Below are 17,568 nucleotides of genomic sequence, written 5' to 3' on the forward strand. Positions count from 1 at the left end.
TATATAAAAGGTATTCATCCACTGGGACTGGTCCCGGACTGTCGGTGCCAACATTATTCTACCACACACATCTAATAGAAAAGCAAAACACAGGCAACAAATATCAGTCTGATGAGACGTCTTGGCACATTTTCACAGACTTGTTTATAGTTTATATTAGTTTCACACATTGGAAAATATGGTGATTTGCTTCCGTGTGGAGAGTTAGATGAGAAATTGATACTTTCTCACTTCGGCAGCGGAAATATAAATCAAGAGCTGAAACTAGTTGGACAAAAAGACTGGAATCAGGTCTGGTTTGGTCTGAAGGTAAAAATACATCTGCTTGCACAATTTACAAGTTATGCAACAATTTTTGATTAATCTGTACAAAAACCAGTTTATATCAAGTGTGAAAAATACCAGTTGTGGTTTTACTGGGAGTTGTGTGTTCAAACTGTTCTTTCTGCTTTCTCCACTGGTTGCAACCAAGAAGTAGACAAATAGGTTTTACGTTTTTCAATGAATTCCTTTGGTTGTTAGTTGTAACCACGGGAATATTTTTATATAACACTTCCTTTCGTCCTAATTAAAACCTGTAGAGATGCTATTGGTTTGATTTTGTTTCTTTTGGATGGACAGAGATCTACTGTTTCCTCCCATTTCCTGTCTTTGTACGATGCTAAGCTAACCAGCTGCTGCCTCTAGCTTCCTGTTCAGTGCTAAGAATCTTTCATTTAATTCTTGGCAAAACTATAAAACATGCCCAACTATTCCTCTTAAGTCTCAGTTCTGATGAATTCACTGGAGAAATGTCTGTTGAGCTCATGTGATGTTGTTTTGTGTTGGCTGTTCTCAGAGAGCTGCCTCACTCCCCCCGCTCCCTGACGGCCCGACTCAACGACTCCGACTCCCGCTCCGTCCACCTGTCCTGGCTCCGCCCCTTCGATGGAAACTCCCCTCTTCTGTATTACCTGCTGGAGCTATCGGAGAACAGTACGTATCTGTGTGTGTGTGTGTGTTTGTGTGTGTGTGTGTGTGTGTGTGTTTGTGTGTGTGTGTGTGTTCATTCTCATAGTCCCTGAGCGGCAAAGCGGCAAACAGCTGTACACTTGCTGTCTACCAGGCACTGACACACACTCATTTACAAGAGGCAGACATATGGAGAATGGTGTTGCTGTGTAAATGTTCATCCTGGTTCCCTATAAATAAACTCTTATTTTCCCTCCCTCCATCCATCCATCCCTCCCTCCCTCGTTACGCCTCCCCCTCTCGTTCTGTCGCTCACTCGCTCCACGGCAGATGTTTTAACAGCAGGCTGGCTCTCTGTCAAAAGAGAAGGAGAGGTTGGGAAGAGAAAGATGAGAGCGGGACCGAGGAGGGTAGAGAGACAGGAGGGAGACGGCTGCGGAGACACTCTCACTCCGGCTGTAAACTAAAGGGACGAGTGGTTCGGCGAAAACATTACGTGCACAGCCGAGCACCTGGCTCGTGACTGAGGGACGAGTGGGAAACGATGACGCATTATAGTTTAGACATTTTGAATAATCTCCGCTCTGATTGTGAAGGGGGATTGTGCTGGATGTGAGAGTTAATCTGGAGATGGATGGTGTTTGAGGTGGAGGTATTCATTCTCAATCCCGGAGGCGTCAGGGAGCCCGGGCTGATGATCCGTACAGAGAGCTAACAAGGGAACAGGTGTATCGCCATCAAATCGGATCCTGACAAAGCAGAAAGGAGGATTGTAGTGGCCACATTCCATTAGTCTTCATGTGCTGCTGCTCTAATGGAACAAATATGTCTAAACCTCGGCTCATCTCGACAAAACGGTGTTGTGTCTCAGGGAAAGTCTGAGTGTGGCCTCACAGAGACAATATGGATCTGGCTTCCTACCTCCACCTTGGATGCTTCAAATGCTACCACAGAGAAAAGTGTCTTCCTCTGACACCAAACAAATAACACAATGTATTCCAAGTGAAAGAGAATTGTGATGGAAATCTGGAGATACAAGAGGCTGGAAACAACAAAGTTATCTACGTGTATTTAATAAGGGGCTTTCTGCAGAAAGGATCAACACAGGGAAACCGCAAGGGTCTCAGAGTGAAGATGCAGAACAGTCAACAACACAGATTTTATATATTGAGGACTGAGGGCTGTCTCTTCGAACCAATCCAGACAGGTTCCATAGGTGGGGGAAGGAGAGGAATCTAAATACAACAGCTGATTCACATGTGTTTCCTAAGGTGATAAGAAGACATACACTCCTTCCTTTGATGGGTGATTAAGTCGCAACAGGTCTGACTGTATTCACGTCATAAACAGTTCCGACCATAAAACAGCTCAAGTCATCAAACATTTGTTGTATGTAAATACAAGTCATAAAAGTCTCTTGAGAAGGCTTCAAACACTTACTGTCCAAATACAAAATACTTTTTCAACCTTGCTTAGTTAATTTTCTCCCACAGAATAAAAACTAAATCAACAAAATAAACCTAAACCATAGAATTTCCATAACCCTGATAAAGTTTAGAGGGAAAGCATGAATAGGACTTCAAGTCCTCTGCTGTCGCAATTTCAACTGCTGCTCTTCAGACGGTACTTTCCAAAACAATGATAAAAAAAAAAAAAAAAATTGTATGAACTCGAGAGACACGAGAGAGAAAATGCAACGAGAGACCAAAACAGGGACGGATGAAGAGAGAGATACGGGAAAGCTGAGAGTTAAAATGTTGATTTCTGTGAAGACTGAACCAAGGCATTGAGTTCTGTTTACTACCTATTGTGTGTGTGTGTGTGTGAGGTTGTGTTATATATTAGATGTGTTGTGTATTTCCATGTCAGACCGACCCTCTCTCTTATTCTGACATGTAGCTGCTGCTGTGACACTAGTGTAACTGTCTCTTCAGAAGAAAGATAAGTTTTCAACAAGCTGGCACGGACACACACCGGCTTCCTTCTTAATCCCCTTCTTCCATCTAAACTTTCCTCCATCCTTCCATCGCCTCTTTTATCTGTTCCTCCACCTCTTTTCTTTTGATTCATGGATCCTGAGTGTCTCTGTGTGTCCTGCCTCCGCCAGATATTATCAGCCCCTAATCTTTGGTCCCCTCCGTCTAGACTCGCCGTGGAAGGTGTACCTATCGGAGGTCGATCCCGCCGTGTCCCAGGTGTCGGTGGGCGGGCTCACACCGGCCAGGACCTATCAGTTCAGACTGTGTGCTGTCAATCAAGTGGGCCGGGGTCAGTACAGCGCCGAGACACAACGGTAAGAGAGCGACACGGACTCACTATTACCGATACTTTACTTCTCGTGATGCCACACTCACACACTCATGTGAAAGCATGAAACCCGTTCTTTATGTAGAACACGCGATGATTTGTGTGAAATAGATTTTTATTTGCCCTGTTCCATCTCTGTGTAATAGACTCGGTCACACTTCCTCACACAAACTGGGAATGAATAAACAGAAACCTTTCTACAGTCACAAGCCGCAGTGTATGCACCCACACACACTCTAATTTGTGTGTCTAAGTAAGTGGCAGTGTGTCTGTGTGTGTGTGTGTCTCTGTGTGTGTGTCTGTGTGTGTGTGTGTAGGTTATCATGTGGATGAATAGGAATATAGGATTCAGAATGGGGATGAAACATGGAGGATTCTAACAAGGCGAGGATGAAGGGAGCAGTCGTTTTTGTTTAGAATCCATTTCCTTTACAATGAGCAATTTATATTCATCACATCCATGTCTACACTGTGTGTGTGTGTGTGTGTGTGTGTGTGTGTGTGTGTGTGTGTGTGTGTGTGTTCCATTGCACATAAATAAGCAGCAAAAATTATGAAATTAATGGTTCCTCGTGTTTATAAAAAGAGAGCCTTGGCCTGAAAAGTAAATAAATTGCCGTGCAGATGTTTTTATGTCAGTGTCTTTGAGTTTCATGTTTATCCCAAGAGACAAAACCCTCATGGGGATAATTATGATGCCATAGCAGTGATGGAACTGCAGTGACCGAGGGTTTAGTGGAGATGTGGCGAGAGTTTTAGTTAAAGAACACACTCGCACCAAATCTCTGTCACGTGCACAATGCAACAGATGTGACGATGCACACACACACACACACACACACACACACACACACACACACACACACACACACACACACACACACATGAACATGGTTTTTCTCCGGCTGCAGAGTCTGACCAGAGGCAGATGCCAGTTGTATTTCAGCCAAATAGACTCAGCAGCATCAACGGGAGCTGTAGACGTCACGTTCACACGCCTCAGATCGCTCTCTTCCACTTTCCTCCCCCCCCCTCAGCGTGTAGTTCTTTCCTCTCTAGCTTGTCATACTCTGAATCTTTCCTCCCCTTTATTCTCCTTTTATCCAAAGAACGGCTTGAGTGCTTCTTGTTTTCAGCCGTTACTCTCCTCCTACATGCACCAGGGTATTGTTCGTGTCCAACAGCCGGGCTCTATAGTCCAAGGTTGGTTGTCAGGGGCCCTGGAGAGTAAATTGGATTGATCCCCTTCAAACGAATGACTGGCAGGAGGACAAGTCATCACTGGTCGGCGCATCAGACCAGATGGACACCTCTCTACTTCGGGGTTTGGTTTCATACGTAACCACGTGCACTCTGCCTCTCATCTGCTGGACGTCTGCCTGGACGCACACACGATTAGTCGCCGATGCCAAAGCTGAGGCCGCACTTGAAAACACCGGGAAGAGAGCGAGGCGGAGGGAGAGTGTCCTGCTGGAGCTCGGGTGCCAAATGAGAAGGATGACAAACTACAGTGATGTGGACAGAGGGAGGGAACAGAGGAGCGAGTGGAAGAGCGGTTTTGTAATATTGATGACAAGAAGCCCTTATTCAAGTTTGAACGTCCAGCTGCTTCTGCACGCTCCCATTTTGTTCTTCTCCTGATGAGGATCTTTAACACGACAACATTCATTTATACTTTAAACCCTTTTGACGTTTTCCCCCCGGGTCCGTTTGTTTGTCTATTGGTTTGTTGCTACTGGATAGATTACCATGATATTTGGTGGAAGGATACGATGTGGCTCCGGGAAGAAGCCTTTTAATTTTGCCGTGGATCCAAGAATTTATTTTAATGTTCTTTATCAATGTGGGATTCTCTGCATCTTCCTGGATTTCTGGAAAAGTAATTCAGGGCTCTTGATGAAAACAACTCAGGGGACTGATATTTATCCATATTAGGGTTGCAAAATTCCGGGAATATTCAAAGTTGGAAACTTTCCATGTTGTGGGTAATTTATACTAACTGTATTTACCTTGTCATATACAGACATAAATATAAACATTTGGATTTTTCATAGGCTGATTTGATCCCTGAGGAAACTTTGGGCACTTGACTATATGCTTCTGCATCGTTGTGTCATTCTTAACATAGGTCTTTGTACAGTATTTGCAAATGTACACAGCCTTTCCTTCTACATTGGATGGGGTGAAATGCCTCCACACATGAGATGGCATTGTTCTGTAGAATAAGATGAGAAAAAAGTTTCTAAAAAAACACTAATGCAATGCCAGAGATATAAATAGTTAGCCAAACAATTGGAATAGTCTGTAAAAATATTTTACAATTGATGGATAAAAGAATGGAAATAGGCTAGATGAACAGATGAACAATCCTCAATCAGCATGCTAATATATTTTCCCCAGTAATATCATCGGAACTTATCTGACTAGTCCTGCACACTACAGCAGGCCTCAGTAGCCCTGCTGTAGAGTGAAGGATGCTGGGAGTTATCTGTGCATGTGATGGAAGAATGCACAGTGGAGGGTTGAAACTCAACGTTCCATACATCTTTAAAATAGAGTTTTGAATGATGTTTTTATTGCTTAGCGTTTCATTTGCATATTTTTTTTTTTTGTTAAAAATTCCCCAACTTCCTGAGCTTAATATTCCCGTGGAAAGTTTCTGGGAAGTTTCCGGAAATTTACCGGAAACTTTCCGCCCCTTTGCAACCCTAATCCATATTCAAATCTGGATCTAGGGAATTAAAGTGTGGTTTCATAAGGGCTCTACTCAGAGCTTCTCACCCTGCGTGTCTGTTCTCTCGCCTCCTCTCGCACAAGAGAGAACCATGTTTCCAGGAAAAGAGGTCATGAGAGACGATCCTCCAGTGAGAGCATGTGAACGATTGTGATCAGAGCTGAAAAACATTACTTCTTAATGCAGAAACTCTTTCTATGAATCCAATTATACCATCTGGACTGTCACACACACGGGGATTTACTCATGCATGGCGTGCACTCACACCATTACCGTCTGTACAGAGGAAGCATTAACACATAAGACAGATTATGCAGAAATGCCCCGAACTTCCAGGCATCATCGCAACTTTAAACCATCCGTCTCCGTTCTCTTTTATTTATATTTTTTTTTTATTCCAGCTGTTCATTCAGCACCAGAACACATTAGAATATCTCCTCCGGGGGAATTCTACTGTCAAAGCGTAGAAACATACACAAGCCTAATGTGCATGTGGATGTTTTTAATGCTTTAGGAGCTTCTCAGATTTATCATTTGCAAGGGATTTTCTCTGTTGCTTTCCAACATCTTCTCTGTGAATCTGTGGTTCATTGTTGCTGCAAAGGTTCTTTTAATGTGGCGAGTGATTACTCTAGTTTATGATGTGGAGCAGATGATTGCAGAGAGAAGAGCTCTGCCAGAGGAGAAGCTCATTATTAGCTAAATTACATGTTGTCTTTGGACATTTGGAACAGGAGGAAATAAGCTGCAGCCTCCTCCTACATGTACCTGGCTGGATTCCACTGATACCGGCAATATAAGCAGGACGTACACTGGCACATAAATATAAGCCTGAGTCATCTCATTACTGTGTGTTTATATAGGTCTGATGTTTACTGTTTGGAGGGGGTGCAGAGGAACAGCAGTAAAACTCACTCTGCGGTTCTGGGAACATTTTTAGATGTGAGCTTGAAACACAAACAACAAACACTATACGTTCTATATATATATATATATATACGAGTCAAAATAAAACAGGAATGAGGTAAATTCAGAACTTTAACTTGAGCTTTTCATAATGATGCAGTATCGCATAGAATTAGAAGTTTTTGGAGGTCAGTAGATTTAGATATTGTTTGTATCTAAGCAGGGGCGATCGCTGACAAGTCACTAACTAATAACACAAACTATAAATATGACAACAAATACAATTTTTTAACTATATTAAATGTTGTAGGGCTTCACTCAAAGCTATAGAGTAAACAAGGATTGAGTTAAATGTGCACTTTACTGAATCAGGAGTTGTGCGACTCTTAAACTAACCCGAGCCCCTATAATTGGCTCCTCTGTGTAAACTGTGTCCCTTCATGGGCCCCTCATTTAGAAAGATCCTGAATCCGGCACTGCATACAAGAGAAATGCATTTACTAATTTGCTAAATTTAATGAAATCAAGAATGTAGTCCCAGGGGCTGATGGCAGAGCTCGAGCTCTACAGAGATTCTAGTGAGAGAATATTTTGCAGATCATAAATTAAAATTAACTAAATTAAATTAAAATGATTTTAGCACAACGGATCTCCTTAGTTCCTCCTGTTCATGAATATCTGTACCAAATATGATATGGTTATGTATCTGGTAGCGGTAGAGAGGATTCACAGGAGATTCATGAACTCACTGTGGCACGAGAGGAAAAGTCGAGGGATCCTCATCCTGTTCAAGAATTCAATCCATCAGTGAGCCGCTGACACATTGGAGTCAACAGTGATAATGATTTTTAATGGCTCACCACTGTCCATGAGCCAAAACACGTCTCTTTCCAGGCGTCGCTTCTACGAGAATGTTGTTTATCACCAGCAGCACCGAGGATCAGCGACTGTAGCCGACACTCACGTCCATCGACCGCTCATTGTTTGAGAAAAGCTCTAATCGGCCTCAAATTAGCCGAACCCGATAAACGGATGGACCTCTTGTCTGGAAGCAGGTCGTTAGTGTTTCCCTGCTCCACAGACACAATCATGTACACACACGAGCAGACAGGAGCAGCTACAGCTCAGATTGTTTATTTTCTTTGTTTGTTGTAAACGTGTGACAGTAAATCAACATCGGGAGACGAGGTACATTGAATACAGTTTAAAAGAAAATCATTACATTATTACAGTCGGCTTTCTTATCTTATGTTCTACGTGCAGAATGCGTTTTTCTTTTAAACCACCACCAACAATAATGACACAGTAGCTACACTCACATTTTGATTGTTTTGAAGCTGCTACTTGGACGTGTATGAATGTTGTTTTTATTTAAGTTAGAAACATAAAGGAGGTGTACAGTAGCAGATCTGAGCCTCAGCTGGTTTCTGATTCACTTGGAGAGGATCCACCGCGTTTCATTTCCCCGACAGAGTCTCTTTAGTGTGTCAGCCTCTTCCATTAGAGCAGCTTTTAACCTCCGGTGCTACAGCACAACATTTAAAGGAGACTCGACTCAAAGTGTCAGGCGAGAAGAAAATAAGGTCATTTATCCAGTTGGTCGTAACCAGTCACATCACATCTGCTTTCTCTCTCTTTCCTTTTTTCTTTTTATTTCTATAACCCTCCATTCATATTGCTCTATTTCTCATTCCCCACTGGACCAATATTTTTCCCATCCTGTTTGAATAGAGGCCGACTTAACGTTAAATTTAAGAGTCGTGTGTACGTGGATTTGGTGAGAAAGCCACGGGCACTGGACTGTGGAGAAGGACTAAGATAGAAAAGTTTTTCTAATTCCCACAGCAGAGAGACAGCAGAGAGACTCACAAACTAACACCACCACCATCCAACACACACTCACACACACACACACACTTTCACTCAGACTAGAAAACATGTAGATCTCCAGCTGAAAGCTTTCCTTAATAACAGGGGACAGAGAAAGTGTGTCAAGCAGCGATCAGCCGGTGTCGTTGTGCAGTGTGCGCTTGATGTATGAGTGTCGGTGTGAATGTCTGCGGCTGTTAAGTGGAGTGTGTAGGTGTGTTGGTGTTTTTATACATGTGTGTAATCTCCACTGTGCACTCGATGTCCTCACACTGAACCGACTGAATGAAATATTCACTCGTAAATGGTGGCAGGGAATTAAGGCGATTCACGAGGAGTTTCTGCAAATCCAGCAGAAGTGTGTTAATGTGCGTTTGTGTGTGTGTGTTTCATCTACAGTCACACAGTGAATGGCCGCATCTGCTCGGTACTGTATGGGGTTTGTAGGTGTTTGTGCGGCGTGAGTTTGTGTATGTGCATTAATGTGTGTCATCAATTGCAGTCAAAAGCAGTGGCAGAGTTGAGGATTATATATATACCCCATTTCCAGACGGCTACACTAATGCCCATCGCATTCACACAAGGCCCATTAGCCCGTGTGTGTGTGTGTGTTTGTGTGTGTGTGTGTGTGTGTGTGTATGTGTGTGTGTGTGTGTGTGTGTGTGTGTGTGTGTGTGTGTGTGTGTTTGTGGGTGTAGATGTCTGCGCCTGCAGCACCTGGTGCTGTCTGACAGTGCCTAACCTAATGGAAGTAAAGCACAGCTGTAAAACCACTGGCCTGTGCCGTATATCCGCCTGCACAAGTCTCCAGCTAACAGCTTCCACACTCTCACACAAACACACACATAGAGAAGTGCACACACACATTTACAGGCACGTACAGAATCAGACACACACACACAAATACGGGGGGAGCCCAAACCACAGCTAATGGCTCAATAGCTTATAGAGAATCATTCTGGGAGAGATGGGGGGGGGTTTGGCGAGAGAGGGTAATGTAAATCTGCAGGCGTAATCCATGGAAGGGAAAAGACCATCGGATGTAGCAGTGTGTCTTAAGCGGGAGAAATTTGTTTATATGTGTGTGTGTGTGTGTGTGTGTGTGTGTGTGTTTGTGTTTGTGTGTTATTATCACATATGGCTCTGATTACATTAGCTGAGCTGCTTACAGTAAAGCCAGAAGCTGACCAAGTCGGCCCGTGTGCTTTATCAACCATGAGAGGGCTGGGAGCTTTAATCACGGGTGGGGGGGTGCAGGGGGTTATGGGTGTGTCGGGGGGGGGGGGGGGTGTGGGGGGTGTGGGGGGGTAGTTTCAGAGGGAGGGAGATGAGTAAAAGATAGAAGGATGAAATAATTGAGGCCAAAGGACATGATGGATGAAAGGTGAAAGTTTGCAGATGGGGGAGAATAAAACTTGAGAAGAAGTTCAAAGTGTCAAAAGAAAGATTGGGAAACTGATTCAGAGTGACAGAGGAGAGGAGGAGGAGGGGGGGCAGAGAGAGAGAGAGAGAGGTGGGGATAACACTGAAACGACAAGCTCATGGCTAATAGTGATTTAACTTTCTGCTGCTGTCATGGTGTGTAGCTGCTCCACTGGGGCGGCTGTGGTCGGGTTGAGGCTGAAACTCACCAGACGAGGATCACTGGAGTAGAGAAGAAACGTAATGTTGCGCAATAGGAGTAGACTTGACGTTGGCTAATTATTAATAATCATGAAATATGATTATTAAAATAATAAAAATTATCTATCAAAAATAATTAAATTATTAATTGAAGATGATCAGTAATCAAATAACAATCAAACCACTAATGAGAAAATAGGAATTATCAATTAGAAAGTACAAGCTATCAATTAACAATGATAAGGTTATCAACCAAGAATAATGAAAATAATTAGTCAAAAACAATAAAATTATCAATTTAAGAATAATACTATCTATATTAATAATTGAGAAAGGGGGGCACCACCCTGGTTTCCAGGGACCAACATATCAAGCTATAATTATCAGTCTCATAATGATAAATGTCAAATTAATAATGTCAAATTTTAATATTAACGATTACTTAATAAACAGTGAAGGCTTCTAAGTTCGAGCACAGGCAATCATAATCCAGCTGCAATCACACACTTATGCACAAATAATCACAGACTACAGATACTTTAATTACAAAAGTATTTATTAAAAAGGGGAAATAAAGTTATAATGTTATTCAATGATTTATCATTTTAACAAGCTCCAATATTTCAAAGATAAACACAGCAGCAGCACTTATCACAATTCAGAAAATACATGTAAAACCTGCGGTCTACCTATGTATGTCTGTCTGTGTGTGTGTGTGTCTGTGTCAAAGTGTCTCTCTGTGTATGTGTGTCTATGTGTGTGTATGTTAAATAAAGTTAGTGTTATTTAATGATTTATCATTTTAACAAACTCCCATATTTCAAAGATAACAACAGCAGCTTATCACAATTTAGAACACGCATGTAACCTCTGGTCCATCTATGTGTCTCTGTTTGTGTGTATCTGTCTGTGTCTATCAAAGTGTGTGTGTGTGTGTGTGTGTGTGAGAGAGAGCGAGAGAGAGAGAAAAGGAAGGGGGCGTGGCGATGACGCAGTCACATCTAAGATGGCGGCCTATCATGATTCGTGGAATCAAGGCCTAAAAACTCTCAAAATGGCGGATTGACTACAAAACAAGATGGCGGAGCCGTTATGAATTTAGAGCCAGGATGGGAGGAGAGAGAGAGCGGAGGCGTGGCAATAATAGACTCAAAATGGTGGGTTAGCTTGCGTTATTCAAGATGGAGTCTATGTTAATGACACCATGTGGCCGGAGCGCACACTGGTGGTCGTCACATGAATTACACAAAGAAAATTTTAGACAAAGAGAATTCTTATCTCTGCTTGGCTTTGGGGCCGAATGGTTTCCAGATGTGTTCAGCCTCTCTAAGCATAGATTTAACTATGTGACATGAACTGTATTATAAATACAGATCGGAAGTGTGTATAGGTCGGTTTAGAAGGAGAGAGAGAGAGAGAGAGAGAGAGAGAGAGAGAGAGAGAGAGAGAGAGAGAGAGAGAGAGAGAGAGAGAGAGAGAGAGAGAAACATGTAAGGAGAGTTCAAAGAAGCTCTTAAAAATACGCCTGAGATGAGTTAACAGTGATTCACCCCTCAGCCCTCAAGCGAACGTTGTGGGCCGAGGTTCTGATCGGTGAAATCATTGCAGACTCACACAGACGTTAACAGTGCGGGCGGAGGCGCTTCTCGCGGCCCTATTCACTGCAACACATAACATTGCCATCAAACCGGAAACCGGAAGTGGCTGGCTCGGAGTAGTGGCCGGCTAAAACAATGGAACACGGAGGTTCCATCAACAAAATACACTCAAGTGTTAAATCAATACGCTACGTATTAAAACTAACATCTGCCCAGATAATCAAGTCTCTTACTGTACCACCCTCGCGGTGTGTCTGCGCCTCGGCGCGAATGTGTCGGGGGCCAGTGAATCACGTGGCCTCTCTCACGAGCGGAGCTCCAGAGCTCGGCCGCTGGACCGGACAAGGAGCGGATTTTCTCGTGCTCCGTGACGGGATGAACGTCGTCCTTCTTCTTCAGGGATGTGGAGCTCGTGCTCCTCAGCGGAATGAATCTCGCGCTTCTGCAGGGGACGGCTGGTTTGAAGCCGTTTGTAGATCGTTGGAAAAACAAAAGTAAAGTCCGTGGGGAAAATGAAACAGTCTGAGATCGTCCAGCGAGCAATTTCCTGTTTGGTCTTTCAAAGTTAAAACAGGAAAAGTCCTTTTCAAAATAAAAACGTCGACTAAGATAAAAGAATAAATGAATGAAATGAATTGAAACAAACATCTTATTGCCTCCTTAAGCAACGGGAACCTCTGGTCAGACCGGAGGAGGCCTAACTGGAACGTCAGTGCTGGAGTGAAAAAGAGCAGTAAAGAGAAAAGTAGTTCCCTCCTTAAGTTTGCTGGAACCTCTGGGCAGACCTGAAAGGGCCTGGTGGGAACGTCAGCATCGGAGGAAAGAGAGAGGTTTCTGGGAACACAGCCTTTTTAAGTCATGTTCCAGGTGACTCCCCCCTGGGAGGAGGGGTCAGGGGTCAGTGTGGCCCCCGGCCAATTGAGTTGTCAGGATTTGGCCCCCAGGGGCGGGCTTACAGTGGGGGACCCAGGAAGTGATTTTCTCTCACATGGAGATAAGATCTCCATGCTGGATTTTTAAATGTAAGGGGTCTCCTGAGGCCAGTTCCCAAGTTTTACGACTCTTTGTTATAAGTCAGATCACTGGGAACTCAGTCCCAACAGTAATTAGGAAAAAAAAAAACTCAAGTTAAAAACAATCATCTGCAACACGCAGACAGTAAATGTGTTATTTGTTGTTCTGTGCCGATAGTGAATGAAACAACTCGTCTCACAGCGAGTTCACCGACGTGTTTCACATGTTGTTGTTTTAAACTCCCAGTGTCGGCTCCATCGTTCCCAGGAGAGATCCGCCGGCGCACTGGAAGTGATGCGTTCACCGGCTTTATCAGCGGCAGCTTGTTTGAAATAAATTAACAATAAAGCCAGAGATGAAAAACAAATGTTTTTAATGAAATTGCAAGATGCACCAGGAGGATGAGGACAGAATTCATCAGAGCTGCTTAGAGCCAGGAAGTGACGCTCGGTAATAAGCTGTAGTTCGGAACCGTGAATCTCTCCTGTGATAAACATGATCATGTGATCTTAGACCGGAGTTCTTCCAACAGAGTTCGTACGGTCATGGAAAACCTGGAAAAGTCATGGAATTTTAAAATGTGTTTTTCCAGGCCTGGAAAAGTCATGGAAAAAAATAATCTCCCAAAAGCTTTGGAAACGTCTTGGAAATTTGTTATATTCATATTTTCATGTCATTCATTTTAGGGATGGGCATAATTAATAGACAATCGATTAATTGATCATTAAGAATTTCGTAAATGACATTTTTTCATCGATGAAAACTATTGCATGTTCGCTTTGTGGCAGGAGGTCGGAATATCCGAGTTGCCCTGAACGCAGCACAGGGAGGATGTTAGCAGCTGGAGGAAGCAGCCCGGAGCTAAGCCTCCGCTGCTCGGCTTCATGTCCGCACACGGACCCTCAGTCCACGGGGAAGGGAACCCGGACAGACCCGGGTCTGGGTGAGGGGTTCCGGGAGTGATGGCGTGACAACGACCGGACTGAGAGGTCGAGAGCCGTCAAATCGAGCTAGCTCTCAGCCCGAAGATCGATTAAGACAATTTAATCGAATGCTCATCCCTACTTCAATTACGCTGAGTTTTAAATAATTCATATGCTTTTAAAGAAATACGCTCAAAATATAGACAGGCATACTTGGGTTTGTGTCATTTAAGGTATACTGTATGCCTTGGAATTCTCAAAAGCGTCTGTAGTATCTCACCAACTCACAAAGTCTCTGCTCCAAAAGTTCTGTCAGGGACGACATCTCTTCCTCGAGTTGTGTGATCTTGACTCCTGAACTATTGACAACACTGCCCCCTGGTGATTTCCAGTGCTACTGCTCAGTTTATGCATCAAACATTGAGCTTAAACAAGTCTTTAGCCGACTCACTGTTACTGTGCAACCCGTCCAGAGAAGCGATACGTTGGACAAACTCTTACACTTCTTCAGCCTGACTGATCTCCTCATTACAACACACAGAGGGCCTGATCACAATGTGTCTCTCTGGTACTTATTTGCTCTTTCTCTCTGTGTGTGTCTGTGTGTGTGTGTGTGTGTTTCAGATTGATGCTCAGGGAGGAGGCACCCAGCGCTCCCCCGAAGAACATCGTGGCCAGTGGGCGCACCAACCAGTCCATCATGGTGCAGTGGCAGCCTCCACCCGAGCCCCAGCTCAACGGAGTCCTCCGGGGATACGTGCTCAGGTACACACACTCACAGAAGTGCACACACATGCATATCTGGCTTTATAGCAATGCCAGTGGGTGGTAGGTGTCCATTAATTTTTAGTAGAAAGTGTCTCTGCAAAATATTTTATGGAGGCTTCGTGACCTCACCGGGCTAATTGGTAACTGCAAACCCATTAGCCAGCTGGGCGAGTGCGCTCCTGTCACAATAGGTTCTCCAGCTTTTTTGTTTTGTCTGCATTGTGCGGTTTGCTCCCTCCAGCGTTTCGTCCTCGGGACAGAACGTCATTTCATTTAGTATGAAGAGTTATTGAAGACGGTAAATAAAGCCCTCTGAGCTAATGAGCCTGCTGATGGGCATTTAGCAGCTTGGTTATCACGCCTGTATTGATGAGCAGACCAGACTCTCACAGAGAAAGTTATATGAAAGGAAATGGTGCCACACACCTAATAAGCTGAGACGGCTTTGTCCCTTTTTGGACACTCTGGCTCTTTGTTCCCTCAAAGGTCAGCGCTCTCTCCACACTCAACCAATTTAAACTTCTCAAATTAATCGTCTAATTGCTCTGGTTCAAATGAGAATGCTTCATTTTCCACAGAATTTGGCTTTTCCAGGTACAAAGGTGGGTTTAGCTTGTTTGACTCCGAGGACTCAGACGCTCAGAAGTCAGTGTTTTACTTTATAAACCTAACGACCGAGGTGTCAAACACAGAAGTTTCTGCTTTAGCTGCGTATGCTCCTGAGATGAAGACCTCAGCATAACACCAGCCTTCTTTGTATGTCTGTCACTCAGGGGAACACAGGAGAGCTGCTTGTGTATTTAACACAGTCATTGATCGTTAACTGCTTCCTCTACATGTGCAAGAAACACTGGAAATATTTAAATAATTCCAATATATTAAGGATCCATTTTAGTGACGATAACACAGTTTATTTGCAGTTCCAAAATGAAATGGTACCAAGAGTTAAAGAGCTGTGAATCATTGTTATTTGTACCATATGCAGACAAGTTAAAAGCAAAAATTATTTGTGTTTTCATCGTCAAAATGAAAAGAATCATTAGTTAGAGTTGTTGTTTTTGTAAAAATCACCACAGTTAAATCTTAACATACAGAAATACCCCTTCTACATTGCCCCTCTCTGTCCGTTATCACACATTTCACCACACCCACACATTCACACACATTCACACAAGTGCACTTTACAGATGCTCTGGCTGCCCTTGGTCGCTGTCCTTCATTTTGATGTGTGCCTGCAGTGTCACACACACTGTGTGTAATCAAACTGTCATCAGCCACATCGCAGCAATTTGCATATAATTGCAGGAGAAGTTATCAGGTCTTTATCCTCATTCACTGCGTTATCTGCCTCCTCTTCACAAATCAGTCGAAAATAGAAATTCACACTCGTGCAACTGGACCGTCTCATTTGGGCGTCAGAGCACGGAGCTCCGCCTCCTCCGGTGAAACGCTTCCAGTTCTCCTTTCTCCTTCTGGTATCAGCTCCCAGTTCCTCACGCCCTGTCCTCCCCGGGAAAGGGGGAGTATCTTCTCCCACTCCCACTTCCTCAGGTGCAGAGAAGAGGAACTCCTCTACAGACATGTCCCGCCCTCTCGCTTTGTGTGTGTGTGTGTGTGTGTGTGTCTGTATATAGTTTTCATTTGTGTTAAAGCGCTGACTCAGGCAGGGCAACATTGGAATACTCTGTTACAGTAGATGGGCTCCATATTTAAACGCTGACACCGTTCAGCTCCCTGGGATATGTACAGTAGCAAATTGGTTTACACCTCCTCCGTCTGCTCGGGTCATATTTCCTTTTAAGTAGACGTTTATATCTCATGCACGGTAGCGAAGGCTTTGAAGTCGCACTAATCTGAGACGTCTACCTGGCACTGAAGGCTTTTATTCTCCCGTGACTGTGATGTGATTCAAGTGACTTCACACCAACAGAGAATATCTCTAGACATAAAAGAAAAAAAGTTAAGTTTTTGTTTATTCCAGAAAGTGTATTTATACTTATATAATAGCAAAATAGTGACAGGCAGGTTGTGTTTATGTGTGTGCATTTGGTTTTTATCACATCCATGCGTTTGTCCACAGCGACTCCTGACAGATTTCTGGATTTATTATTCAGGATTTTTTTAAATGTGGGTATAAAGTGTCGGGGATTGAACCAATAACCTTTACAGGCTGATTCACTGAGCAAACCTGAGCTACAGCCGCACTATATATCATGTATAGTTATATATTCTGCTGTGGACTCTGACTTACAATTCACCTCCTATTTCACCTGATCATCTTTGATATGTTCCTGCGCCTTGCTTGGAATCCACCAGCGATAGATTCAATCAGTTGCACATGATTTGAGAAGACACGTCCATCAGTGTAAAGGGCTCACAGCTGACAGTGCGTATCGGAGCAGAAACAGTCAAAGCCCACGGAGCTCAGGGGTTGTGTTGAGGGTCGGATCTGGGCAAGCCGCCATTATCCTTAAATGGAAGAAGTCAGGAGGAACCAGGACTCTTTGCAGCTCGGTCAAGCATTCAGGGAGAAGAGCCTCGGGGACAGAGGGGACCAGGAACACACCGGTCCCTCTGGCTGAGCTCCAGAGATCCTCTGTGGAGATGGAACCATTTATTTATGTCTATTCCATAAAGCACACTTCTTACTCTTGTCACTTGCTCCTCTATAAACAACCTATTTACAATCGTGCTTCTGTAACTGTGTGTGTTTGCAGGTACCGTCTGGCTGGGCTGCCCGGGGACTACCAGGAGAAGAACATCAGCAGCCCAGAGACCAACTACTGTCTGCTCAAAGATCTGATCATCTGGACTCAATACCAGATCCAGGTGGCCGCCTTCACCGGAGCCGGCCTGGGAGTCTACAGCAGCCCGG

The 17,568-nt window shown here is 43.8% G+C and overlaps 1 protein-coding gene across 1 annotated transcript in view; it reads left to right on the forward strand.

Moving 5' to 3' along the window:
- LOC133015761 (protein sidekick-1-like) overlaps positions 1-17,568 on the forward strand; it is a 166,926-nt gene that overhangs the window by 78,452 nt on the left and 70,906 nt on the right. The window contains exons 15-18 of the mRNA XM_061083032.1: positions 839-975; positions 3,097-3,244; positions 14,550-14,690; positions 17,411-17,568. The exon at positions 17,411-17,568 is cut by the window's right edge and continues 24 nt beyond it. Coding sequence (XP_060939015.1) covers positions 839-975; positions 3,097-3,244; positions 14,550-14,690; positions 17,411-17,568 — 584 coding nt within the window. The remainder of the gene's footprint in view (positions 1-838; positions 976-3,096; positions 3,245-14,549; positions 14,691-17,410) is intronic.

Source organism: Limanda limanda, chromosome 2 (genome assembly GCF_963576545.1).
Source record: "Limanda limanda chromosome 2, fLimLim1.1, whole genome shotgun sequence".
In the NCBI taxonomy this organism is placed as follows: Eukaryota; Metazoa; Chordata; class Actinopteri; order Pleuronectiformes; family Pleuronectidae; genus Limanda; species Limanda limanda.